Source organism: Hydractinia symbiolongicarpus, chromosome 14 (assembly GCF_029227915.1).
Source record: "Hydractinia symbiolongicarpus strain clone_291-10 chromosome 14, HSymV2.1, whole genome shotgun sequence".
NCBI classification, from domain to species: domain Eukaryota; kingdom Metazoa; phylum Cnidaria; class Hydrozoa; order Anthoathecata; family Hydractiniidae; genus Hydractinia; species Hydractinia symbiolongicarpus.
The window spans coordinates 8,689,457-8,712,910 of record NC_079888.1 but is presented as its reverse complement, the minus strand read 5'-3'; the positions used below and the strand labels follow the sequence as shown (position 1 = coordinate 8,712,910).

The 23,454-nt window shown below is 33.0% G+C and overlaps 1 protein-coding gene and 3 non-coding genes across 4 annotated transcripts; 1 reads left to right on the top strand and 3 right to left on the bottom strand.

Annotated features, from left to right (window-relative positions):
• The first annotated feature begins 345 nt into the window (after nucleotides 1–345).
• Trnar-ucu (transfer RNA arginine (anticodon UCU)) lies at nucleotides 346–419 on the top strand. Its single transcript has one exon. It is a non-coding gene; the product is annotated as a tRNA-Arg (tRNA).
• Nucleotides 420–966: 547 nt separating this feature from the next.
• On the bottom strand, nucleotides 967–1,039 carry Trnak-cuu (transfer RNA lysine (anticodon CUU)). The gene has a single exon. It is a non-coding gene; the product is annotated as a tRNA-Lys (tRNA).
• A 1,127-nt stretch (nucleotides 1,040–2,166) lies between these two features.
• Nucleotides 2,167–2,240, bottom strand: Trnav-aac (transfer RNA valine (anticodon AAC)). Its single transcript has one exon. It is a non-coding gene; the product is annotated as a tRNA-Val (tRNA).
• Nucleotides 2,241–3,419: 1,179 nt separating this feature from the next.
• LOC130625297 (sortilin-like) lies at nucleotides 3,420–19,750 on the bottom strand. Its single transcript, XM_057440351.1, has 25 exons — nucleotides 19,533–19,750; nucleotides 18,172–18,234; nucleotides 17,984–18,060; nucleotides 17,794–17,896; nucleotides 16,441–16,689; nucleotides 16,226–16,305; nucleotides 16,045–16,097; nucleotides 15,391–15,477; nucleotides 12,570–12,634; nucleotides 12,344–12,445; nucleotides 12,151–12,211; nucleotides 11,928–12,001; nucleotides 11,643–11,721; nucleotides 11,493–11,569; nucleotides 11,123–11,237; nucleotides 10,787–10,860; nucleotides 10,482–10,573; nucleotides 9,910–10,112; nucleotides 9,601–9,706; nucleotides 9,379–9,453; nucleotides 8,246–8,353; nucleotides 6,542–6,815; nucleotides 5,903–6,000; nucleotides 5,275–5,398; nucleotides 3,420–4,548 (listed from the first exon to the last, which is right to left on the bottom strand). Exons 1-25 carry the CDS (start codon nucleotides 19,737–19,739, stop codon nucleotides 4,531–4,533), a joined length of 2,664 nt encoding a protein of 887 aa, XP_057296334.1. The 5' UTR covers nucleotides 19,740–19,750; the 3' UTR covers nucleotides 3,420–4,530.
• Between the last annotated feature and the right edge of the window lie 3,704 nt (nucleotides 19,751–23,454).

The following is a 23,454-nucleotide window of genomic DNA, read 5'->3' as shown; positions in this document are numbered from 1 at the left end:
TTTGAGTTGCAAAAAGGACCTGTTTTGAGTCATCCAAGTGAATGACACGAAACATAAGATTTTGAAGGTACCTATAACAAGTTGGACTAAATTTTAAACAATTACGTTCACTAATGGTTTGAAATAGACGCGCTCCTACCCGAAAATTAAATGGCCAGGGCGTTTATTAGAATGGTATTGGCGTCGGGGAACGAACCTTTGTCATTATTAACTACAGGTTATTCATCAGGCGTTCAATCAAACAGGTGTTGTTTGGATGTTGGTTTAAAATTAGGGAAACAATTGTTATATCAAAAAACTAAGACACATGTTTAAATTGGTTAAATTTCTATTTACCACATTTCAGCCGCTGTGGCGCAATGGACTAGCGCGTTGGACTTCTAATTCAAAGGTTGTGGGTTCGACTCCCATCAGCGGTGCTTTTTCAATATTTTTATTTAAAAAAAAACAAAAAAAATTAACGATTTAAGTTTTTTACCAAGTTTTGTTTAATTGCATTGCATAAATTAAAATAGAACATGACAGAGGCTTTAGTCCGAATAACCCTATTTAGATCCCTCGAAAAAAGTGACCTCGTAAGACTTTTTTTACTGTTTTTACGTTGTGCGTGAAACCGGGGTTCGATTCCTCTTGACGGCAATTTAACATGGGCGAGTGAATGTTACCATATCTCCGGGTTAACCCAAGCCATATGAGGAAAATTGGGAAGATGGTACACTGTTTGGGCCGTTGGATGTTGCCGAGAGTTGTCTAGCAGCGGGCCCTAATTGGGTCCGCGTGCTCAAAATGAGCATTAAATACTCTAGGTCTCTACATTAAGCCATGGCCCCTTCTGAAAATAATAGACAGGGTATATCTCTCGATATTTGTGAGGATAGCCATGTAAAATATATACATCTATCTATCTATCGTTTGTTGTAGTGGTGTAATGAAATCGTAAACAATTCTAGAAAAATAAAAACATTTCGCCCAACGTGGGGCTCGAACCCACGACCCTGAGATTAAGAGTCTCATGCTCTACCGACTGAGCTAGCCGGGCTGTTGAGTAATTCATATTGAAAAAATTAAATTTACCAATCTATTTAAAATGGAGATTTCTATTGTTAAATTTGAGACTCTTTACGATTTTCATTGGTTAGGAATAAAAATTGAGACTATTCCCTTATTAGCGCCGCACGCACAATCAAGTGTAACTAAGGTTAGTCCAAAGAGGAATGGAACTTATTATAGATGTAACAAGTTGTAACACAGAGATTGTATTGTTAGTACATAAACGCAAAATAAAAATACTCAACTTTACAACAGACACCCCTAGCAGGACATCAATCAGATGGACAGCCAGTGTGACAGTATATAAGCGGTTCTGTAGGAAGTAGGATCGTTTTTTGGGAGGGAGGGGGGAGTTAGTATTTCTTAGTATCTGGCTTTGGGGCTGCCAAAACATAAACAAAACATAAAACATGAAAAAATCTTTGACAAAACCAATATGCAAGACAACATTACACACGAGCAGGCACGCTCAACTAGCATAAATGTTTACAACAGACATTTAACAAAAACTTATTGTATAAAAAAAACAAAAAGAAGTTGAAAGAAACACAATACGTCATTAAAACAGAGGGACAAGACAGCAACTAAACATAAGCATTTAACATAAAACTTAAGGCTAGAAACATACAAAACAAATAAAGCTACACGCAGACTACAAAAATAAAAATAACCTTGCCCTCTCAATGACATTGCTACCAGCAACAACATCGTTAAATTTGATTGGCAAACTTTGCTTGTAGATTCTAATTGTGAAGGATTAGAAAATTGAGACTTTTTATTAATTTATGACTCTTGTTATCAAAAAAGTTAATTATTCATCAACGTTTTCATTAGGCGTTAAAAAATTAACACCAATTATCGCACTCGCTTAACGGGCTTAAATAAAATTTATAAAGCAGCTATAAAAACTGCCAGAACGGATTTAAAATTTACGAGAGGGCTTTGTTTTCTGCGTACATGTACAAATTTGAGGAGATCTGACCGTAACATTACTGTAGCCAAAATAGTATTACTTCCACTCATCAGATTTAGTTACAAATTTACATATTTGAATTAAAAAAAAATGCTGAATATGATTTTAAAATAAAAATAAAAAAAACAAGAAAAGAAATAGTATGTTTCCGCCCGGGTTTGAACCGGGGACCTTGCGCGTGTTAGGCGCACGTGATAACCAACTACACTACGGAAACTTAAAAGGTTTGGTAATAAATACAATTTTATAAAGTAATTAAGTCTCGTCATTAAAATGTTAAAAGAAGTATTTGAGGAATTTTAAAACTCAAGTACTGCTTTTTTCGGTCATTCAGGTATTATTTATTGCTTATTAGCTAAAAATAAGGAAAATTTCAAGTTCTGAAAATCTTTGCAATTTTCTCCCAGCAAAAATCAGAAAAACGCGCGCCTATGACAAAATAGGCTATGCTTTTCTGAGTATAATGTGGCCAGGAAGTAGAAGAAATTGCAGACCAATGGTGACCGATTTTAGGCGGTCAATCTGCCACGCTCTGTTTAGCTCCATGTACGCCCCATGTAAATGACGAAAAAAAAGATAGAATGTACGCCTATTAACCTTCAGGGGTTGTGAAGGGTAGCCCATGGTTCGAGAGCTTTTGATATCGAGGTAATAATCAAATAAAGTTAAGAAATTTTATGAAAACTTTCCGTGAAGTTTCAAAATTGTTTGAGAAGGGAAGGGGCGAAAGGCCGAGGGAATTAAAGTCATCCAAAAAAGAATAGCCAATGATGGAGGGTAGAAAATTAGTTTAAGGGTTTCCGAAGTTTTAATTAATTTTCTTTGCACAAGAAATTGAGTTAAATTTTAAGATGAAGAAAAGACTAGCACAGTTTTTCATATCCATAAAAATGAAATAAAATTACCTATGCAAAAGGCCTGCTTCAAAATCAACGTCTAAATAAATACACGATATTGTGGAGAAAGAAATGTCAAAAAAAAATTCTTCCGACATGTTTTGTGACAGCCTATAGCACAGGGTCAGATACAGTCGAGTCTTTGGTTCCCCGATTTTTCGGACTTCTCTTGTGGTCCTCCTGTTTTGCCCAAATTTTTCGAACTTCTTCAGTTTCATGAACAAACCTTTTGTTACTGGCAAGCTAATAACTCAGAATTTTTTAATTTATTTTATAACCAGGAAGGTTTAAAAAACATTGTAGAGAACTATGTTATTTCGCAAAGGTCTGGTTGTAATTGAAGGGTATGAAATAAAGCGATGTTACATCTTGTTTGTTGTACTTAGTATATCTACAAATTTCACATGCTTTTACCAGTAGAAAGCAGGGTATTTTCATGCCGTGACCTTCATTTTCTCTTATTTTTGTGCAAGAGATACATGGCATCTAGAAGTCGTGCATTTTGAACAAATTTTATTGCAACATCCAAAAATACGTGCTTACAAATATTTCCACATCATATAATAACACTACAAACTCGACAACCCGGGGCTGGATGAAAATGTAAGCTTGTACAATGTATGTGAAGAAACGTTGAAGAGTAACAAAATATATATACAATAGTTGGCTTCCATAGTTCGTGCAAATTAGATATTTGTATTGGGAATCAAGTGGGTTGCCACAATTAAATAGAATTAGCCAAACCATGTTCTTAATAAAATATCGCTTTAAAGGTGACTGAAAAACATCAATCATAAATAATGAAGAAAATAAATAAATACTGTTAACAGAAGAAAATAATTCCATCCAAAAACATAAATTTTGAACAAACATAAACAAAATTAAAGTCTCCCGCCATTAATTGATCCCATCCTTAAACATTAAGTTTACTTCCATATAAGAATAATAAAAAAATGTCAAAAAATTTCCTGAAGCTAGCACCTTATAGGCTCAAAAATGCTGCACTTATTCCAATTGACTTTTTTTAAATTTTGTTTAAAAAACTTCACCTTTTAAATACTCATTTCTTTCAACGTAATACACGCTTTTCTTTATAAAAAATATCAAAATTCTAAACAGGCTTGTGGTAATTCTTATTTTGTTCTTGTTTTAAACAATACCACTATTGTTTTTAACCCAGCCTGATATTCTTAAAAAGCATATTCTTATAAAACAAAAATCGTGATTTCGAGTTTTCGAGAGCACACCTACAATTACGACAATCTCACTTTATTAGATCTGGTATCGCTAATGTTTGAAAAAACTGATTTAAACACAAAAATTTATTTTACAGAAAAAACTTATTTCCTTTAAATAAAAATATATTTAGAATTTCGGCAGACCATATTTCTATGAGTAATCTATCCTTGAGTTTCAGAGTTTAAACAAAACACTTTCCGACAATTAGCTTTTTCCCTGATTCTTGAAATGTGTCAAGCAATCAGCGCAGGTAATTCTACCTTTCCTCAAAGGTTTCACTCGCCCCTCCCTCTCGAAACAAGGAAAAAATTGTTGAACAAAATATACATAAAAAAGGATAAAATTAAACATATTCTCGTTGACCTTCCTCGATTAGACCGGCAACATGATCTAAAAAGAAATATTATAATGTATAATAAAGAATCATATTATAAAAAATTATATTTTGAAATTAAGTACCCAGGATTTGCATAATAATTTTAATCAATTTTCCTAATTTCACATAATGTAAATAGAAATTATTAGGTCCAACCAAAATATGTATGACAGACAAGCTTTTTTATATACTTTACATATTTCCTGTAAAATTCCTAACTTCCAGTTTGGCTGGGAAGCTTGTTTTTAAAATTTAAGAGAAATACGTTATTAAATTCAGCGATTTTGGCAAAAATATGATTTTTTTCATCCAGAGCCAAACTAAATGCTCGCCAAATTTAATTTTTATCTTTCGCCAAATTCAATGCATAAAAACTCAACTCTTTATTTTACATGACTTCTTTTTGTATATAAATATAATAATGTAATATAAAGCATTCTCTCGTTTTTTTATCTTTTCTGTCCTCTAAAGCTTTTAAGATAAAATTTTAAGCTACACAAAAAATAAAATAAAAACTTTCCATCGCCAAATTAAATACACGTCAAATGTAAGTCAAAATGGCCATCGCCTAATTAAATGGACGCTAAATTTAAGATATTAAAGATGCTTACCAAAAAAATCAGTTTGGTCCATCGTTAAATTAAGTGCTCGCGAAAATTTTTACGAATAAGGTAGTCGCTTTGTTTTTTACTTTACTCCCATAATTATAAGGAAACGTAAAAAAAATATGTAAAACTCACATCATCTTCCACGTCTGACTCATCTTTGAATGCACGATGAGTTTTTGGTCGCGGATCAAACGCGTCTTTACTTTCGATTTCATCATCTTGTTCATCCAATTGCGAGAAAGCAAATGACCCTTTACTAGACAAAAACAAATACAAATAAAAAAATTAAAAAAAATTAAAGAATTAAAAAAGCATATAGAAACACCTTCATTAACTATACACTACGATTTCGCATACACTCTCTTTACAAAGGATGGCTTTCCATTAAAGCGTTCTCCCAGCGTTTGGTACATTAGAATTTTTTTTTGGTCAGGACGTTGAGACAAGTCAACTTCAAAGCGTTTGCAGACAAACAACTTTTTTTTATAAACCAATAAAAATCCAGAAAACGCTGCCATCTTCAATATAATAGAAAGAGAACATGTTGAGCGCTAGCGTTTAAACGCTTTGAGTTGCAGCCATAAACGACTTTTTTATTAAACCAATAAAAATTCAGAAAACGCTGCCATTATGGAAATTGAATATATTAAGCGTTGATGTTTAAACGCTGGGATTTAATAAAACAAGGTTTTAAGATTAAGATTTAAGTATTGGTGGAATTAATGGGGTTGTATATTGTATAGAACAAAAGTTAACTTACAACTGCCTTCGTTTGATGTGTCTTCTGGCAAAAAAGATGACAGTGCAAGTGAGCCCAAACACCAACATAATCGCAAACATGACAGCAAAAGTATGCGACTAAAAATAAATATGTACGTATTATTATGTATACTTCTAATAAATGTCAACATATATATTTGGCCGCAAAAACTAGCTAAAATTATCACAATGCAAATTCTCTAAACTGGAATTTGGGAATGTAGAACTACAAAAGCACTTGTTTAAACTACGGACGAGTTGTGATATCGACACGATCAAGTTATCAACACGATTGAGTTATCAAACGATCGTGATACCGACATGATCGACATACTGACACGATCAAGATATCAAACGATCAAGATATCGATACGATATCTCGACACGATCGAGACATAAACACGAAGAAGATAACAAACGATCGACATACCGACACGATCAAGATATCAATACGATATCTCGACACGATTGAGATATAAACACAATCGGCATATGGACACGACCGAGATATCAAACAATCAAGATACTGAGACGATCGAGATACCGACACGATCGAGATATTACCACAATCGAGATATTAAACGATCGATATCTACACGATCAAGACATCAGTACTATTAAAATGATTTAATAGACATACCGACTTCTTCTTTTTCTTTTTTCTGTTTACACTAAAGTTATTTTCATCAGTTTCCTTTTGATTTTTCTGCAATTTTTCTTGTGCTTTTCTTTCTTGCTCTCGTTCTTTTTCTTCTTTTCTTTCTGTAACAATTCTCTCCTCCTCTTTTCTGCTTGATTCGATACCTTCCAGATTTTCAATGGATGTTACACAAGTCTTTTTCTCGTCAATGAATTTCACCACGTCGTTGATCGCTTGCTTTGAAGAGCAAACATCACCAGGAATACGACGGTATCTGTTTGTAAAAACAATCAGGACATTTTACATATTTCTAGTGTCAACAAGTTACAATGTTTTGTCGTATTTTTGTAGTACCTTTCAGTTATCGTTCCTGTCATTGGAAAACGGCAGTGCTTATTTAGGGTGGCCACAAAAAGTTTGGATGATTTTAGATGATTATAAAGGAAATTTTGCACTGAATTCAGAGGAGATAAATTTTTTGAAGAGAAATGAGGATTTTAGAGGATTAACTTTTTTTTATTTCCTAGGTTTTCTGAATTCTATCAATTTCTGATGTCAAGTGTATAGGATAAAAGATTAAAAACAATAAAAATAAAGCTTTTAATGATAAACGATAAAGGATAGAACTAATTTTAATGATAAACGATAAAGGATAGAACTAACAGTTCATATCACTATATATAACAAATGTAAAATCTATGTAACATAATTAGTGTACCTGAAAGGAATAAAGGAGTTAAAGAGAATATTTGGTCACATTTTCATCTTTTTAGAGGACAATAGAGCACTTAAGAGGTTTTTCAAAAAAAGAGGACTTCAGAGAATTTTAGTGGAGACGTGGTCACCCTGTTATTGGGAAAACGCTCAGATGTCGAGAACAGTAGTTAAGACAGTAAGAATAAATAGCGACTGCGGACAGATTAAAAAAAGATCAAAGATATAAATAAAAAAAAAAAAAACATTTAAAAGTCGAATACTTAATTATTTAATCACTGAGACGCAAAAAAGATTTGTTTCGATTCGACTGCATTTTCTGCTGTAGAGAGTAAAAACGCTCACCAGATTTTTTTGTTTAACTTTTTGTGGAACATACTTTGCAATTTGAAAGTTGTTTTTATGCAAAAAAAAAACAGAAATTATTTTTGCAATTGGAAGTACTCATGATGGAAATACAGAATTAATGTTCATGATGAGAAAGCTGTTAAAAAAGAAGGGAAAAACATGCCTAATGATAAAATAAATTGCACATCACAAACAAATCGTATAATACATTCTTAAAGCAACACCGTCTCAGTTATTCTCTGAAAGAATTTTTAAATATATTTGCAGTCTTGTAAATCATCCACTTTTGCAAAACTGAATTTTGTAGGGGCCAAAATAATTCCTCCCGCATTAATTTCTCCACTTTTATGGTATTTTATATGAATCGTTTCATATCAACATTTTCGTTACTCGTAGGTACTTTAACAACAGATGAGGATAGGTTCAAAATCACAGTGTAGTAGCTTTATAACGTTGATTTCAAGAAGTGAAATAACCGAATTTTAAATAAGTTACTATCTTTGCAAGCAACATGACATTTTGGGAAGGAATAATTAAAGAGATGAAGAATACGCGAAAAAATAATAAAAAAAATAAAAATCGTAGTTCTCCAAACATGATAATGGAATTTGGCCAACAGAAAACGTGGTAAAATTAACATACCCTTTAGAAAAGCCTTCTTTTTCCAATCTTCCGTTCTTACAAATTTCAATGGGTTTAATGTCTTTGTTTCGCGCACATTTACCCGATTGTCGCTCGTATCCGTAATCACTACAAAAAAAAATCTTCAGTTAGTACTAGAAGAAATTACTGAAATATTTAAAGGCTAAAATCTTAAGAAGGACAAATGCCAGGGAGCTAGACTTTTTACAAGAAAGCTGTTTCATGGGTACATACTACTGAAGTAGATTTGAGGAAATTCTGAAGATATGGCCTGATATGCAGTTGTTAACTATGGCTAAAACGACCCTCTTCCAAAAACTTGTTCTTTGATATAACAATATTAAATAAAACTTTAAAAAAACAAATCAAAAATTCAAATCTTGCCAACATTCTGAAATACGATATAACCTAAAATTACTGTCATTTTCCTGACCTTTCTAAGGAATTCCTAGTATTTCTGATAGAGTAGAAGCCCTGCAACACACAGGTAAGAACCGCTAGTATCACATTCCTGCGTTGTTAAACCGAACAATAATACCATTGATACACAACACGTCTTATTAAATAAGGAACATACTGTTTATGCTCAGTCTGGATTCAAATTTTATTTTAGCAAGTTTGCTCAGTCTGGATTCAAATTTTATTTTAGCAAGTTTGCTCAGTCTGGATTCAAATTTTATTTTAGCAAGTTTACGGTAAATCTATTATTTACTTTTTCAGATTTTTCTTTATTTTCTGTGCTTGCAGTTAGAAGTACTTTTATCTCGTCCCCTAAGTCGAGAAGCAGCCCGTATTTACAAAAAAGCGTGTAAGTTATCCAGGACTAAGGGTCATAATAAGTAGATAAGTATGTAGAAATAAGCGTTTACCGTCTAGTTTTTATCGCTCTAAAGTTAATTTTTAACTCACCATTTATTTGAGCATTTAATGGCGGGAACCAATATTTTTTAAGAAATTCATTTTATAGAAAGAAAGAGTAGAGTATCAAGTACCGTTTAGGCATGCCGTAATGTGTGAATTAAGACATTAGTTGAAGTGTAAATTGGCCTTATATTAGCACTTAAGCACTCAACATAAAAAAAATGAGAAACACAAAATTTATAAACTTAAAAAACACTTAAATAACGGTTTACCATTCGATGTCTTCATCCGTACATGTGCAGATTTTCTCTTTGGCGAATGGTTGAAATGATCTGCCAAGGAAGCATCTGAAATGAGAAGCGAAAAATAACAATTTTATTTCCTTTCCTTGTCACGAAAACATCTATTTTGTGGCACCTTTTTTGGCACTCAATAATGGCAATAATATTTGAAACAGAATGCAGAATGTTCTGTTAAGAAGCGGTTACACCTACACAGCGTCAAGTTTAGGTCGTTTATAAACAATCTGCTTGCCCAGAATACACCCTCCTTTGCCATTCGAAGCGTGTGGATAAAATTCTTCCAAATCTTCACTGCTACCTGAATAAAATTAAGCACTACAATTAACACAACAACAGGTAATGGGTTAAAGTACTTTATTGTTAACAACTGCATTTGAAATCATAGCACAATGAGAACCACAAACAAATTAAAAAAAATAAGAGTGTAGTTCATCATGATCTCCAGGTTTGACACTAATGGTGTTATTATTAGCAACGTAACAACTTCGACATGCTACATACATTGTTTTGAGAACATGTTATTAAAGTTGATCGTAATAACAAGCCATTCCTTCTTATTTTTTGGCGCGTCAGTCAAATAGCCCCACAAACTAAAAACTCGATCCTGTGAATGTGGCTCGGTGACAAGTCCTCGGATTGTCACTTTGTCATTACTGTCAGTGAATTTATATTCATTCCAACATCTGCCCTGATCAATCGAATATCTAAATAGAGTTACTGTAACTTATCAGAAAGATGCAAAAAACGAACAAAAGGAAAATGAAAACAAAATAATGAACCAACATAATGAAATAAAACAAAACTCAAACAAGTCAAGTGATAAATCAAAGGCAGATGTTGCAGTTTGTGACTAGATACTTTATTCAAAAATAACAAAGATGAGATTCACAAAACTCACGAAACTTCAAAAACTTTAAAATCGTCATAATGTAGATCATACCAAAAAGGGTGTAAAACCTTTTCAGCCATTAGATTGTTTTTCGCTTATTTATGGACTGCGGCAAAGCTTTGGAGCATTAGCGAATATTAGGATTAAGCATAGTAGTGTCAAAAAGCCATCAAACGTAACATACTTTAAGACGTTTCCGGTAGAATTCAGCATTGGTATGATCACTAAAAGGTTGCCTCGATCACCAATCGCATAATGGTGAGGACCATCTGCGACCTGATAAATAAACAAGATAACAAATAGTAAAAATATCCCCAAGCCAGAGTAAAAATAGTTCAGTTAATATGCCTGATTTCACTGAATTCAACTTTTTTTGTGTGTGAAAATAGAAGCCATGATTGTTTCATCCACGTCTAAGAGCATAGTACGCAACCTTAAGAAAAACTTTTCATATCAAATAACCAGAAACGTGAATGATGGATGGGTTACCTTAGTCCAGTTGTATCCACCATTAGTCGACAACCAAACAGATGTCAACCCAACCAAACCATCGCCAGCATTACCTAAATTTATTTCACTGACATCATGAGGTTGACATTATAAATAGCTTAGCGAAACATGTTTTTGTTAATTCATGTTCAAGTATGACCACATAGTGTTTCAATCAACCTTCGTAAATATGTATCGTTATTTACAATCACCGTTAATATTTAACAGCAACTGATCAAGTACAACTTACTTTTAAAATTTTTATTTAGAACTTAACAAAACATGGCCAGTAATAAATTCCCCCATCTTTAATCCTACTTCCCCCATGTGTCTTACCGTGAACAAACACAATTCCTGGTGCACTTGGAGTGGAGAGTGGTGGTTGCATTGGTACATGTTTCTGTTGGCTGTACTGGCTGTGAAAGTGTAACGAGCAGGAATCCTTAGAATTCTAAAACGCAAAATATGACCGTTAAAGAATTATTTTTATGCTCGCCTTTTGTACACCCAATAATTGTATTGAAAACTTAATGCTTGAAGCTCAGGTGTGAAGACACAGAAATATATCTGACAAATTGACACAACAGTAAACCAAACAAGTCTCTTTTAAAGTTAGTAAGCAAAAACACTGCATTTATCTATCCCTTTATTTAAGACATAGGTCAATAAGGCTATGTCAACAAATCATTTCATTGGTCACACGTACCTTACAGTCATTTGGCACATACAATGGCTGCCATGTAACTCCACGATTAAATGTGATGACAGAGGTTAATGTTAAATCTAAAAAGAAGAAGAACAATTTGATAACACCCACAATAAAATGAATGATTCATAAATAGGAAATCTAATTCACCTTTAGCTAACACTTGTGTTACATAGACGCCTTCCATAGATTCAATCTTCACAAAATCATTAAAACCACTGTTTGTGTACTAAAAGTTATGGGACATCACTTAAAAACATTAAGATACACTATAAAGTGTCTTTTTTGACAACATACTACTTTAATAAAGTCAACAATGTACCACAATTTTTAACTTTTAATTCTACAATGAAGATATTGAAAGATTTTATCTTACAGAATATCTAGTGTTCAAGATAATTCATGTTGTAATTTTAATGCTAAGATAGAACTTACAAAGTGATTATCTAAAGACTTTGTGTACACAAGACCATCCGCACCAGAAATGTATAATGTGCCTTTGCCTGTGTCTAAACGAACATAGATTAATCAACTTTCTAACGTCAACAACAACACAAAACCGAAAACTCTAACAGTAATAACAACAGCAATAACAATAGCAATAACAACAACAACAACAATAATAACAACAAAAACAGAAGTTTTATATCCAACATACCTCCGGATTCATCAACATGCAGGAAAATTGTTCCATTGTACATTTCAACAACAGCATAAAACTGAAAATAAATTACCACAATACTTGTATATGTGGAGCATGTTTGACTCAAAGATCTAGGGGTCTAACTAAGATCCTCCTACAGACACCGAAAAGATGTATCATGCAAAAGATTTAATTGTAAATAACTCACTCGCTCTGCTGTTATCTCTGGTACATGTACCGGATGAAATGTGTCACCACTGTCCTTTGATACATGCATTATTCTTTTATCTTCCTTACTTTCCGTATCTTTCTAAAATAACATGGGAGCAGTAGATTTTAAATAACTGCGATACAAAATATAAAACTTGAGTACGAAATAAAAACGCTCTTTGTAACTTTCTTTTGCCGAGAAAACTTTTTTAACTTTAACTTACAAATTCAACTGAGGCAAATACAAAATCGCCTTGGACACCGAAGTTGAAGCATTCTTGAACAATCTCTAGAAAAAAGAAAGAAGAAAAAAACTAAAGTGAAAGTTTGAAAGTGTGTAAAATAAATTTGTATCACAACAAGTTATGAACATGAAATTATGTCCTGTTGATATGGAAATTCACTAAACATGTATAGTTCGTCAGAAATTTGGAATAATGTTTATGTTGCTGCTAGAGTTAGATACCCACTGAATAAAATTGCATTTGGGAAGGGCGTTTATTACGAGGGTAGTTATTAGAACACGTGGGGTGCTTAGAAAAGAGAGAGTTTATTCAAAGCATTACAGCATTTGAATTTGCAATCAAGCAAACATACACTTTCAAAAATATAAATAAAATATCTCAGTTTGGGAGCATTAAATATCGTAAGACAAAAACCTCATTGAGCATAATAGAAAAATCAAATATTTCAAAACAAGGTAGACATAATTCCCTTCTCAATGAAAAAATATTTAAAACTACATCTCTATAATAATAGCCATATTCTGTAATATATAACAGCAATTCTATTACTTCGTGAATCATATTACTTTAAGCGGACCAGAATGCCCAAAACACCTATGCAGGAAATATGTACGACTTGTCTTGTGGATGAAAATCTACTACCTGATGAAATATTTCAGCACATGGGTAAAGGAGCCAATCAGTGTGCCAAAGTTTCTAGTTTATTCAGTCAATGGGCTAAAACGTTCTCGGGCATTGCATCAGGCCATTTCTTGAATAAAACTATGCCAGAGCTACAAAAAGCACCCGTTAAAAAAATTACGAGTGCTATGGTGTGTAAAAAATCGCACTCGTAAGCAAAATTTACAAGTGCGATGTGAATATCTGCAAGTGTGATTCACACTTAACTTTTTTTTTGTTTACCACAACGTTATATGTTATTTAAGCTGTATAGAAATGAGGTTTAGGTCTTGCAAGAAATATATGATTAAAAGAAATATAAAAGGAAAGTTTTGAGTTGTGCACTCTCATTGTGTATGAAGAAAACAATTTTTTTTTAATATTTATTTTTGAAGGGCATAAAGATGAATATTCACGTCATACTCTTCTTGTGTACGAACAATTATATTTGTGGGCCACCAAGAAGGTGTTTTCTTCAGCCACCTGGTGGTGAAAATATAAAAATACATTTCAATTATTGCACAACATCTTTTTTCAAAAAAATGTGAAATTGCTGTAACTTTCTATTGCTTGCTAATGTTATGAGCTCTCTCTGAAACACAATGCTGGAGATCATTTTTCTTTTGTGTTGAATGTAATTCTAATCTATTTATATCTTTGCAATCACATTGAGCACATTGAAATGATTTGCTTCTGGTAATAGAGCAATATAGCAGGTATCATTTTTAGGTTTAATTGACATGTATTTCACAACCTAGTGCCCAGGACTTAATTATTAATTCCTGTTGAAAATATTGATAAATGTTAAAATAAATAGATAAATAGTATAGATGATAACTTTCTTTTTAATGTTCGCTACCTTCAAGCAACAGGTGGCCACAGAAAATATCAAAAATAAATATAAAATACAATAAATTAGACACACGCAACTATCTCCTTTTTATTGCCGCCATTCATTTCATCATGCACACTGTGATTGCTGAGATATAAATAGATAACAAAATTCTATAAACATTAGAAAAGATTGTTCCGTACATCGCTGTTACAGACGTGTGATAAATATTATGTTGTTTATTTTTATGCTAAAAAAATACATAAAAAAACGAATTTTTACTTTAGGTTTAATAGCCCTTTTCATCATTCTACAATATTTTAGAAAAAGAAAAAATTTACGAGTGCGATAAAAAGCACTCGTAAATTTTTTTACCAGTGTGCGGGCGAGTGCGCGTGCGATCGCACTCGTCTCAAGGAATGGCCTGTTGCATGAGGGGCACGGTTGGCAGAACTTCATGAGTAATAGTGACGGTGAGGTCAATTTACAAAAGTGAAGTTGGTTATTGGAATTCTTACCTATGTTCTTACATTTTTTACTCTCCTTAATTTGTATTTTAGGAAAGGTTTACTTTATACTTTGAAGATAACAGTTTATCTCATTTTTTAATCATTTTTGAATTTTAAACAAACCAATTTCAAAATTTTGGCTATAAACATACATAGAGCATAATGGATGATGAAAAGCTTGCCTAGTCAATATGCTTTTTCCTAGTTTTTTCTTCTAGCCAAAATTATTTCTTTTTCTCTTTCATATTATTCTTTACCCATGTGTTTTCTAAGGTGCACATTCTGGATTATGTTAACAACTAACTAGCTATGACTACTAACTACCTTAATAGTGAGAGTAAACAGATTTCTGTTTGTAGCTAGCTAACCAGCTTTAGCCTGTCTTTTTGGGGGAATAAATCGTTTTAGTTGGACTTTTCTGTTTAAATTAAAGAAGTGAAAAAGTTATTTTCTGAAAATGACATCACGCCTACAAGCACTCCACGTGGAGACGTGACATGGTTGAACTGTACTAGGCGTTCATCCTGGTGTCCCTCACAATAAATTTTTGAACTTTTAGAAACTCATTCTGCATAGAAAGTCAGCTGTAGTAAAGTTACCTTTTTTAAAAAATACATTACACCTGAGCATGCTGGCATTCAACACCAGCTCTTCTGCCTACCCCCATAATAATAGCTGTATTTTGTCTGTTTAAAACGGTTGTGTCTCAACAGAGCAATTTCTCTACTTCATGCCAGTAGCCAAACAATGATATATGAAATAGTGAGGTGGGAAATGGACAATAAATTTGAAGACATACCCTCAAAAGAAACTCCTCCATTACTTGATTTCCAAAGTGTAAGTTTTGATGTACTTGTAAAGAAAGATGAGAAGGGAGTAGATGAATCTAAAAATGAATGCCCGTTATTTACTAGGAATTAGCCATAATTTCCATTTTCGGTCAGCTAAATTATAGGGATAACATGATAACAAGGTTAGTTTACAGCGAAGTGTTGCATATGTATTGTTTGTTTACCTTTTCATTAGGCAAGAAATAACCTACATATTCGAGTATTTTGAACTATTACTTATTTTCACCAATCCTCAACAAAAATGAAAACATGAAGTTTAAATATTTCAAAATGGCAAACAACAAGAAAATTGACTACATGCATAACGAAGCGAATCTGAAATCACACAAGACTTTATCCACAATAGTTTACACAGCAACTTCGAAAGTTGCTCATCTAATTTTTACTTACAGTTTTAATTGTTTTTTTTTAAACAAATTATATAATTTCTTTTCTTAATTACAATTTACCTGCACTTTTGCCTTTTCTATGTAGTAATTTAGGTCGTTCACAGCAGTAGAATTTCATTTTGTACAGGAGAAAATTAAAATGCAATAGAAATCAATTTATGTTTAGGAGAAATTGCAGCCAAATGATACAGGTCAAGAATGTTATCATTTTACCTATTTGAGTTGACAGATATATTTCTTTTCCTTCTTTCCCTTTTGCAGCTCCCCTATTAGAAAAGTGAAAACAAACACTTAGCAGATGTATACAAGCATAGACGTTTTTAAAACCCCTGATATTAACCCAAGCATGCTTAAAACAATCTAAACATCAAAAAAGTGAATTATAAAAAAATACCATTTAACAGTCTCAGCTATATAACCCTTCATCATGGCTTTCCAAGTTTTACCAAAGTCTTTTGAAATCCAAGCAAAGCCCTGAAGAGATTAACATAGAAAATTTATAAATGGTTTCCAATAAAATGAAACACAAATTATTGAATAAGTAGAACAAGCGACAATTACAATCAAGATTTTTTAAAAAGAAAAAAATATATATTTAAATATACTTACATACTTCTCCGTTTTTCCTTCACCTATGTGCATGATTTTTTTCTGTCTTTCCAGTGCTATAATTGTGTTTTCTTCTGTTGGGTGGAACAAGAAAGGTTCTTTCTCTCGAACCACAAACGGTATTTCAACTGTCGAGAAAGTTTTACCCCCATTTTCTGTTATAACGAGAAAGGTATTTTTCTCTTTCCGAGATGTAAACATGGAACTAAAGAATCCCATCGAAGCTGATGTGTAAGATATAAAAATAACCTAAAAGTTTGAGTTTAAAATTTTTAAATAATAATTACACATACTGGTGCAACAAAACTGACTATATTGTTTGTCAAAATTTTTTTGGGAATACAATTTCTATACATTTAAAAAAAAAACATGGGATACTCGTACAGTTTTATAAAAATAAAAAATAAAAGAATTAGTGTATTAGACCATTTCAAGAGATCCTGCAGCCATTTTGTTTTTATTTGTTGACAGCTTGTGCGAGTGAAGTGCATTGTTTTTATTTGTTGCCAGAAACATAAACAATGCACTTGTTCTTCACTTGCTTATTTACTTACTTTAAAGCAAGCGTTAAAATTGCAACAGTTTCAATGTTCTTAATTTGCAAATATTGTAAAACTTAGTTGTGTGTATTTCATTAATAAAAGAAAAGAACTTCTGTACAATGACTGCCTTAATAGCAATATGAATTTAAAAATCTTTTAGAAATTGCTGCCTTAAACCTAATTCATTACTGTAAATAAAATCAATGTTATTTTTGCTCATAATTATACTGTTTTTTTTTAATGTTAGCAATTTTGTACCATAGCTTTCACAAATGCTGCTGCTGATTCCCCAATGCTGATGTATCTATATAATAATATGGAGACTGTGTCTGTCTGTAACAGGTGAAGTGGATGTGTATATTTTTATTTGAAGCTGCTGAAAGATTTATGTTTTATATGTTAATTCTCCAGACATTACAGCATGGCGACTCATGTCAATAGCATTTTTAAAACTTATTTCATTGTTTTTATGTTTAAGGCCTTATACTCTTGAAACAGCTGGAAATAACTGAGGTCTTCTATCATGTGGGTAACCAGGGGCCACTGGGATAAAATTGGGAACTTCCCCATACTTCTCATTTTAGAACAGACAGGTTGATGACCTTTAAACCCTAATATTTCCTTATCTGTTTGTCAAAAGTATGTGATCCTATACATTTTCTTGAGCGGCGTTTCAGTGTCTTTTGTGCCAGTAGAGATTGTTGCTGACGTTACAAAATTGGAATGACAGTATTTTCCATTGTTCTTCGAACTAAGTGGATTTTACCACAGGCTTAGCGACTAATTAGTAAGCAAAAGTAAAAAAAAATACCTTATTGTTGTTCAATGGACTTTTCATAATACCATATGAGCTGCGTATTTCTGTATTGTTAATCTTGTCTTGTGCGTTATCAAATGAAAAACCATAATCCTCACTAAATTTAACAAACCACTGTTTGTTAAATTTCAAATTCAAAACAGAAATCACAAGAAAAACCAAATGTCATAATAATAGAACATACCTTTGATATAATTTGGAGGGTGCGTGGGAGTGGAATAAAAAGAAATTCAAGTCTGTTGTTGTGAGAAGAAATAGTTTCTAAAGAGGAAGTTTTCATTATTTATTTGTAACCTTTATCAAAATCACAATTTATGTGCAGCATATTGAAATAATATGCAAAAGGATAACAAAGAGATATAATTCATATACTTGAGCATTGTCTCCAAGCCAAACCAGCTGTAAATCGTAATTGTTGTCATCTTTTAATGGAAACTATAAAACAAAAACAAATTAGCACTCTAAGGTTTTAATTGTTGTACAGATACTTATATTACTTCTATTTAATAATAGCCGTCGTCTGTCTGTGTGTCCGCGAAAGCCGTGTCCTGTAATGGAAACACGAAATTTTTAAAATGCGCACCAATACCAAATGCGATATATTTCTGTCCACTTCGTTGCAACATGTTAATTTAAAGGAGGGGCGACCCCGTGGATTTTTCCACGGGTTAACGACTATCTATATTATAATACCTGTATACGTCTGTCTGTCCGTCCATCTGTCTGTCATGCAAAATGGTAGCTTAGCTGCGCAAGCAGCGAGATGCACGCAATGAGGTATAAAAAGGACGAGTGAACCCGTGGATTTTTCCACAGGCTAACAACTAGTTTCAAATAGTTTCCAAACTACTTTCCTGACACAGTCCCTTTTTTAGAGTAAATATTTTGGTATCCTGTAGAAAATCCGCAGAAATTTACCTTCGCTATTGGAAGCTATACCATCTCTGGATCAAAGACAACGGATATTTAAAATATAGAAGAGAACGTCTCGATAAAATTTTTAAAGGCGTTCTTCTAATGAAAAACTAATGTGGTTGATCAGCAAATTGCAAATTGCAAGGCTGTCTTCTTCAGATCTCTATTACTCTGTTCCAGTTTTGGATGAAAGTCCAATCAAAGAACAAAATATTTTTCACTCTAAATAATTAGTTATTGTTTTGTGATGTATTCTGCCAAAAAAATTACTTCATAAAAAGAAATGTTTCAACGATTTTTTTTCAGCCTATCGAAATTAATCAACAAATACATGAAAAAAATGTAAATTTTAAGTTGTGTATAATTTGTTTTGAAGGTAAAATTTCTTTTCAACTTTGGGACAAAAAAAAATTTAAAATGGATAAAAAGAAGCGAATTTCGATTGTCGATTTTGAAAAACAAAACTGCAAAACAATTACTTTTAAGATATTTAGATTCCACTTTGCGAATGGTTGTTTAAATTGCAAGTTTTTTCTTGTTTCATTGGCAAGCATTTTAAAATAGGTTTAGAAACGTGAGCATTCCAAAATAATTTTAGAATAATTATAACACTTTACTGATTTCTATAGCAAATAGGGTATTCACAAAAACATGAAACACATAGAAATAATTAAATAAGATAACATAAATTTCAGTTCAAATGTTTACCATATGCAAAAGGCGTAGAGGTAAAGAAAGTTTGTATCACAATTTCAACCTAAATTATATTTTTGAAAGATTTTATAAAAATTTCATTTTCCATAAAATGCAATTCTCACTTGGTTTTTCTTAATTTTCTTTTTTGCATCTTCGTCAAGGACATCCTTGGTACAAGTAGTACCAAGAGGAGATATGTCTCTCCGAGCTCTTTGTTTTAGCGGACCACCATATTGCACATAATCTCTGTGTGTATTGCTTGTGAATAACTGTTTTGACTTTGAAACTATTCCACACCAAAGAAGAAATTGAAAAAATGCTAGTCTCATAATACTTTACCCTAAAAATGACAAAATAAATATTTTCTAGCACTTTTTTGTGAACAAAAACAAGAATCCTGACCGCTTGCAAGCTCATTCTAGACTTGTAAACTATAGGCAAGAAATATCAGGACCGTCAGGAAAAGTTGGATCACATAACAAACCAGGTTAGTTTGAAGATTGTGTACTTGCGTAAGCATTAAGGTAACCTTAAGGAAGAAGTTAATCAAGCCTTTTTTTTGTGCATCACACTGGATATAAGATTAGCCAAAAACAAAGTCATATATTCGTGCTTCTAAGACCATATTCTTAAGTTCAAGAAAAAGATCACATAAAAGCAATCTTTTACTGGAAGGGGTGTTTGTTCACGCAGGATCCAGGCTATCTGACAATGATTTTGGAATATCATGTGAAGAGATTAATCGACACAAAATGACCACTTTGCACACAAACATTAATACTTTCACTTTAACTAGTTAGGGTTTTAGTAACTTGTGTAATCTTTTTTTACACAAGTCTGATACAAGTTTAAAAAGACAAGGGTTTGGTCTTAAGCCCAACAGTATGTGGTAACAACATAGTTTTAACTTTGCCTTCATGCGCTTTGCACTCAAATCGACTACGTCTTCTCTATGAAAGTGATCAATGATAAAACATAAAGGAGATAGGATAATTATATTTATGTGTCTGAGAAGCTAAAATACAGAATATATATATATTTTTTGTAACTATGATGTCAAAAAAATTTTCCTGCAAAACACTATTTTATATTTTTACTTGTGTTTACATAGTATCATCATCATCATCATCATCATCATTCTCGGCTTAACGTCCGTTTTCCATGCTAGCATGGGTTGGACAGGATATATTAATGACCCTCTTCCAATCTGATCTAGACTGTGTTAGATCTAAACTCAACTTCCTCTGTATCAAGTCTGTCCTTATAACCTCCTGCCAAGTCTTTCTCCGTCTGCCTCTGGGCTTTGCCCCAGGAACTATCAAGTCTCTACACTTTCTTACCCAATTATCCTCCTCCATTCTTTCCAAGTGCCTCAGCCACATCAGTCTTCTTATCTGGATAACATCTTTAATTCTATGGAGACTTAGCCTGCTTCTTAGCTCATCTGAACTCTTTCTGTCTCTCAGACTGGCGTTACACATGCACCTAACCATTCTCATATCATTCCTTTCTAAACGGTTAAGATCTTCCTGCTTCACTGCCCATGTCTCACTACCGTACAACATAACACTTCTTACACAGACCTCATACAACCTACCTTTTACCTCAATTGACAGGACTCTGCTAGTTAACAAAGGAAGTAACTCTCTGAACTTTTTCCAAGCAGAACCTATCCTGCAAGTAACACTTCTTCCAACACCCCCTTCACTGCCCAACATATCACCTAAGTAACAGAAGTTCTCAACTATCTCTAACGAGCCACTGTTGTACATCATTAAAGCTGGAAATACTTCATTCTCTATAATCTCACCTTTGCAACGCTTGCATACAAACTGAATGTCAGCTCTTAACCTTCCACTAATACTACTGCACTTCTTATGTACCCAATGCTTGCAAGTCTGACAAAAAATTGAGTTACTACCAACCCCTCTCCTGCAAACTCCACAAGGCCACTTTCCAACTACAAGGTCACATTTGGCTGCAATGCTACTAATCATGACTTTAGACTTTGCTGTGTTTACCTTTAGCCCTATCTCTTCTAATCCTTTCTTCCACTTCTCAAACTTTTCAACTAATTCTTCCATCGACTCTGCTATGAGAACCAAATCATCTGCATACAATAACTCCCATGGACAACCTGTACTGAACTCCATCGACAGCGCTTCTAGACTAGAACAAACAACAAAGGACTAAGTACAGAGCCCTGATGTACACCAACATTTACACTAAATTCATCACTAAGTGAATCGTTAATCCTGACACGACTTCTAGCATTGTTGTACATAGACTGTACCATCGTAACTAGCCACTCATCCACACCTAATTTTCTCATAGCCCACCAAATAACTTTACGTGGCACTCTATCAAAAGCTTTCTCTAAATCTACAAAAGCAAAATAGAGATTCTTTCTCTTTCCTAAATCAAAATAAACCAAATGCTATATAGTCTGACAGCTTAAATAATAAGAAAATATATCTTTGGGCCATTAAAAGGAGGTTATATAAAATGTTTTTAGCTAAAAACCGTTGCAACTATGCAACAGAACAGTGATAGGCAGCAAATACCAGGTTGATGGCCTAATTAGGAGAGATAAATAGCCTAAATAGGCTATCGGAGACTAATAGACTATAATACCCTACGTTCACATTTGTTGCCATAGACATTTGTCCTAATTAACAAATTGCACTTGTGCTACATCTGCCATTTTAAAATTTTTGCTAGGTGAAAACAAACCTAATTCGTATGGTAAAAATTGTGGAAATGAAAGAATAATTAACGAACGTAATGACAATAAAAATCTGTCTGGAAATGATACTTAGCTAGCTTTCTAGATTTTGTTTTTAAAAATTATCTAATATACTTTTTAACATTGTTCTTAAAACACCAAAATGTGTCTAGCTCTGCACTCTCTTCACCTAAAATATGGAAACTTTTCACCTCCAAAAAAATTATGATGTCAAACCGAATTCTTGCGGTCGCGTCATAACACTAGCTGAACCAATCACGGGCCAATATATATTTAGGTTAAGCAGTCATTATGAAATGGTGTACTAATGCCGTAATCATAATGTTTTTGTGGTGAAACCTTCATAACTACAATACTGGATTTTTCAAGGAATTCTTTTTTTTTTAGTCAAATCTTTAATGTTTTAGGTACTGCCTAATTTTTGCCATTTTCTGACATTTTAACACTGTTTTGCTTGTAAAATCTGTTTAATTAAGGTTGCTACTGTGAAGGTTTGACTGTGAAAAGTCCACTTTGTACCCCCATTGGAGAGCAATGAAGGAGAACATTCCAACCGCAAGAATAGCCTAATTTATGGTTCCTGACTGTTTGTTGGTTCTACTTAGTCTATAATACGAGATTTAAAACTTGATTAGAGGCATCAAATTCTGTAAAATGTGAAATAATATCTTGTGTGAATAAACTTTTACCAATAAGGATCATACATACACAAAAGATATCACCTACCTTTTAAAAATATTATGACCCTTTTACATCATAAGCTAGCTGGACATGTAATAAAATAAACCCATTTTACAAAAACTAAGTATCTAGAAAATTCATGAAAATGGAAAAATAAAGAAAAGGTAGCTAGGTAGCTAGTAAAGTAGGGTAGGGAAGGATACAAAAGATGGTAGGATTTTCACAGCCAACTTTCACTTCCCGACTTGTTTTGCAATACGTCATTAACTTTTTTGCTCTCTATGTAACGAGCACACAAATACTGGAATGAAGATCTTGAGGGGGGAGGGGGGTCGTGTGATACGAACAGGGGGAAAGAGGTCTTTTTTTTTATGTATTGTTCGCTTTCTGGATATTTTTCTTTGTGATTGATTGACTACTTTCGGATATGGTTAACCCAACTTCCTCCTGTGCTTGATAAGGTATTTTATATTTACATGTAATCTGAACTAGAGTTACCCTGGGGACAAGAAGTTGCAAGCTACCTGAAAAAATTGATGCAGACGATAATTCTTAGTGGCATATTTTTTCTGCCCGGATTGCGAAAACGGCCTGTTTATAAACAGGACGGACAGATT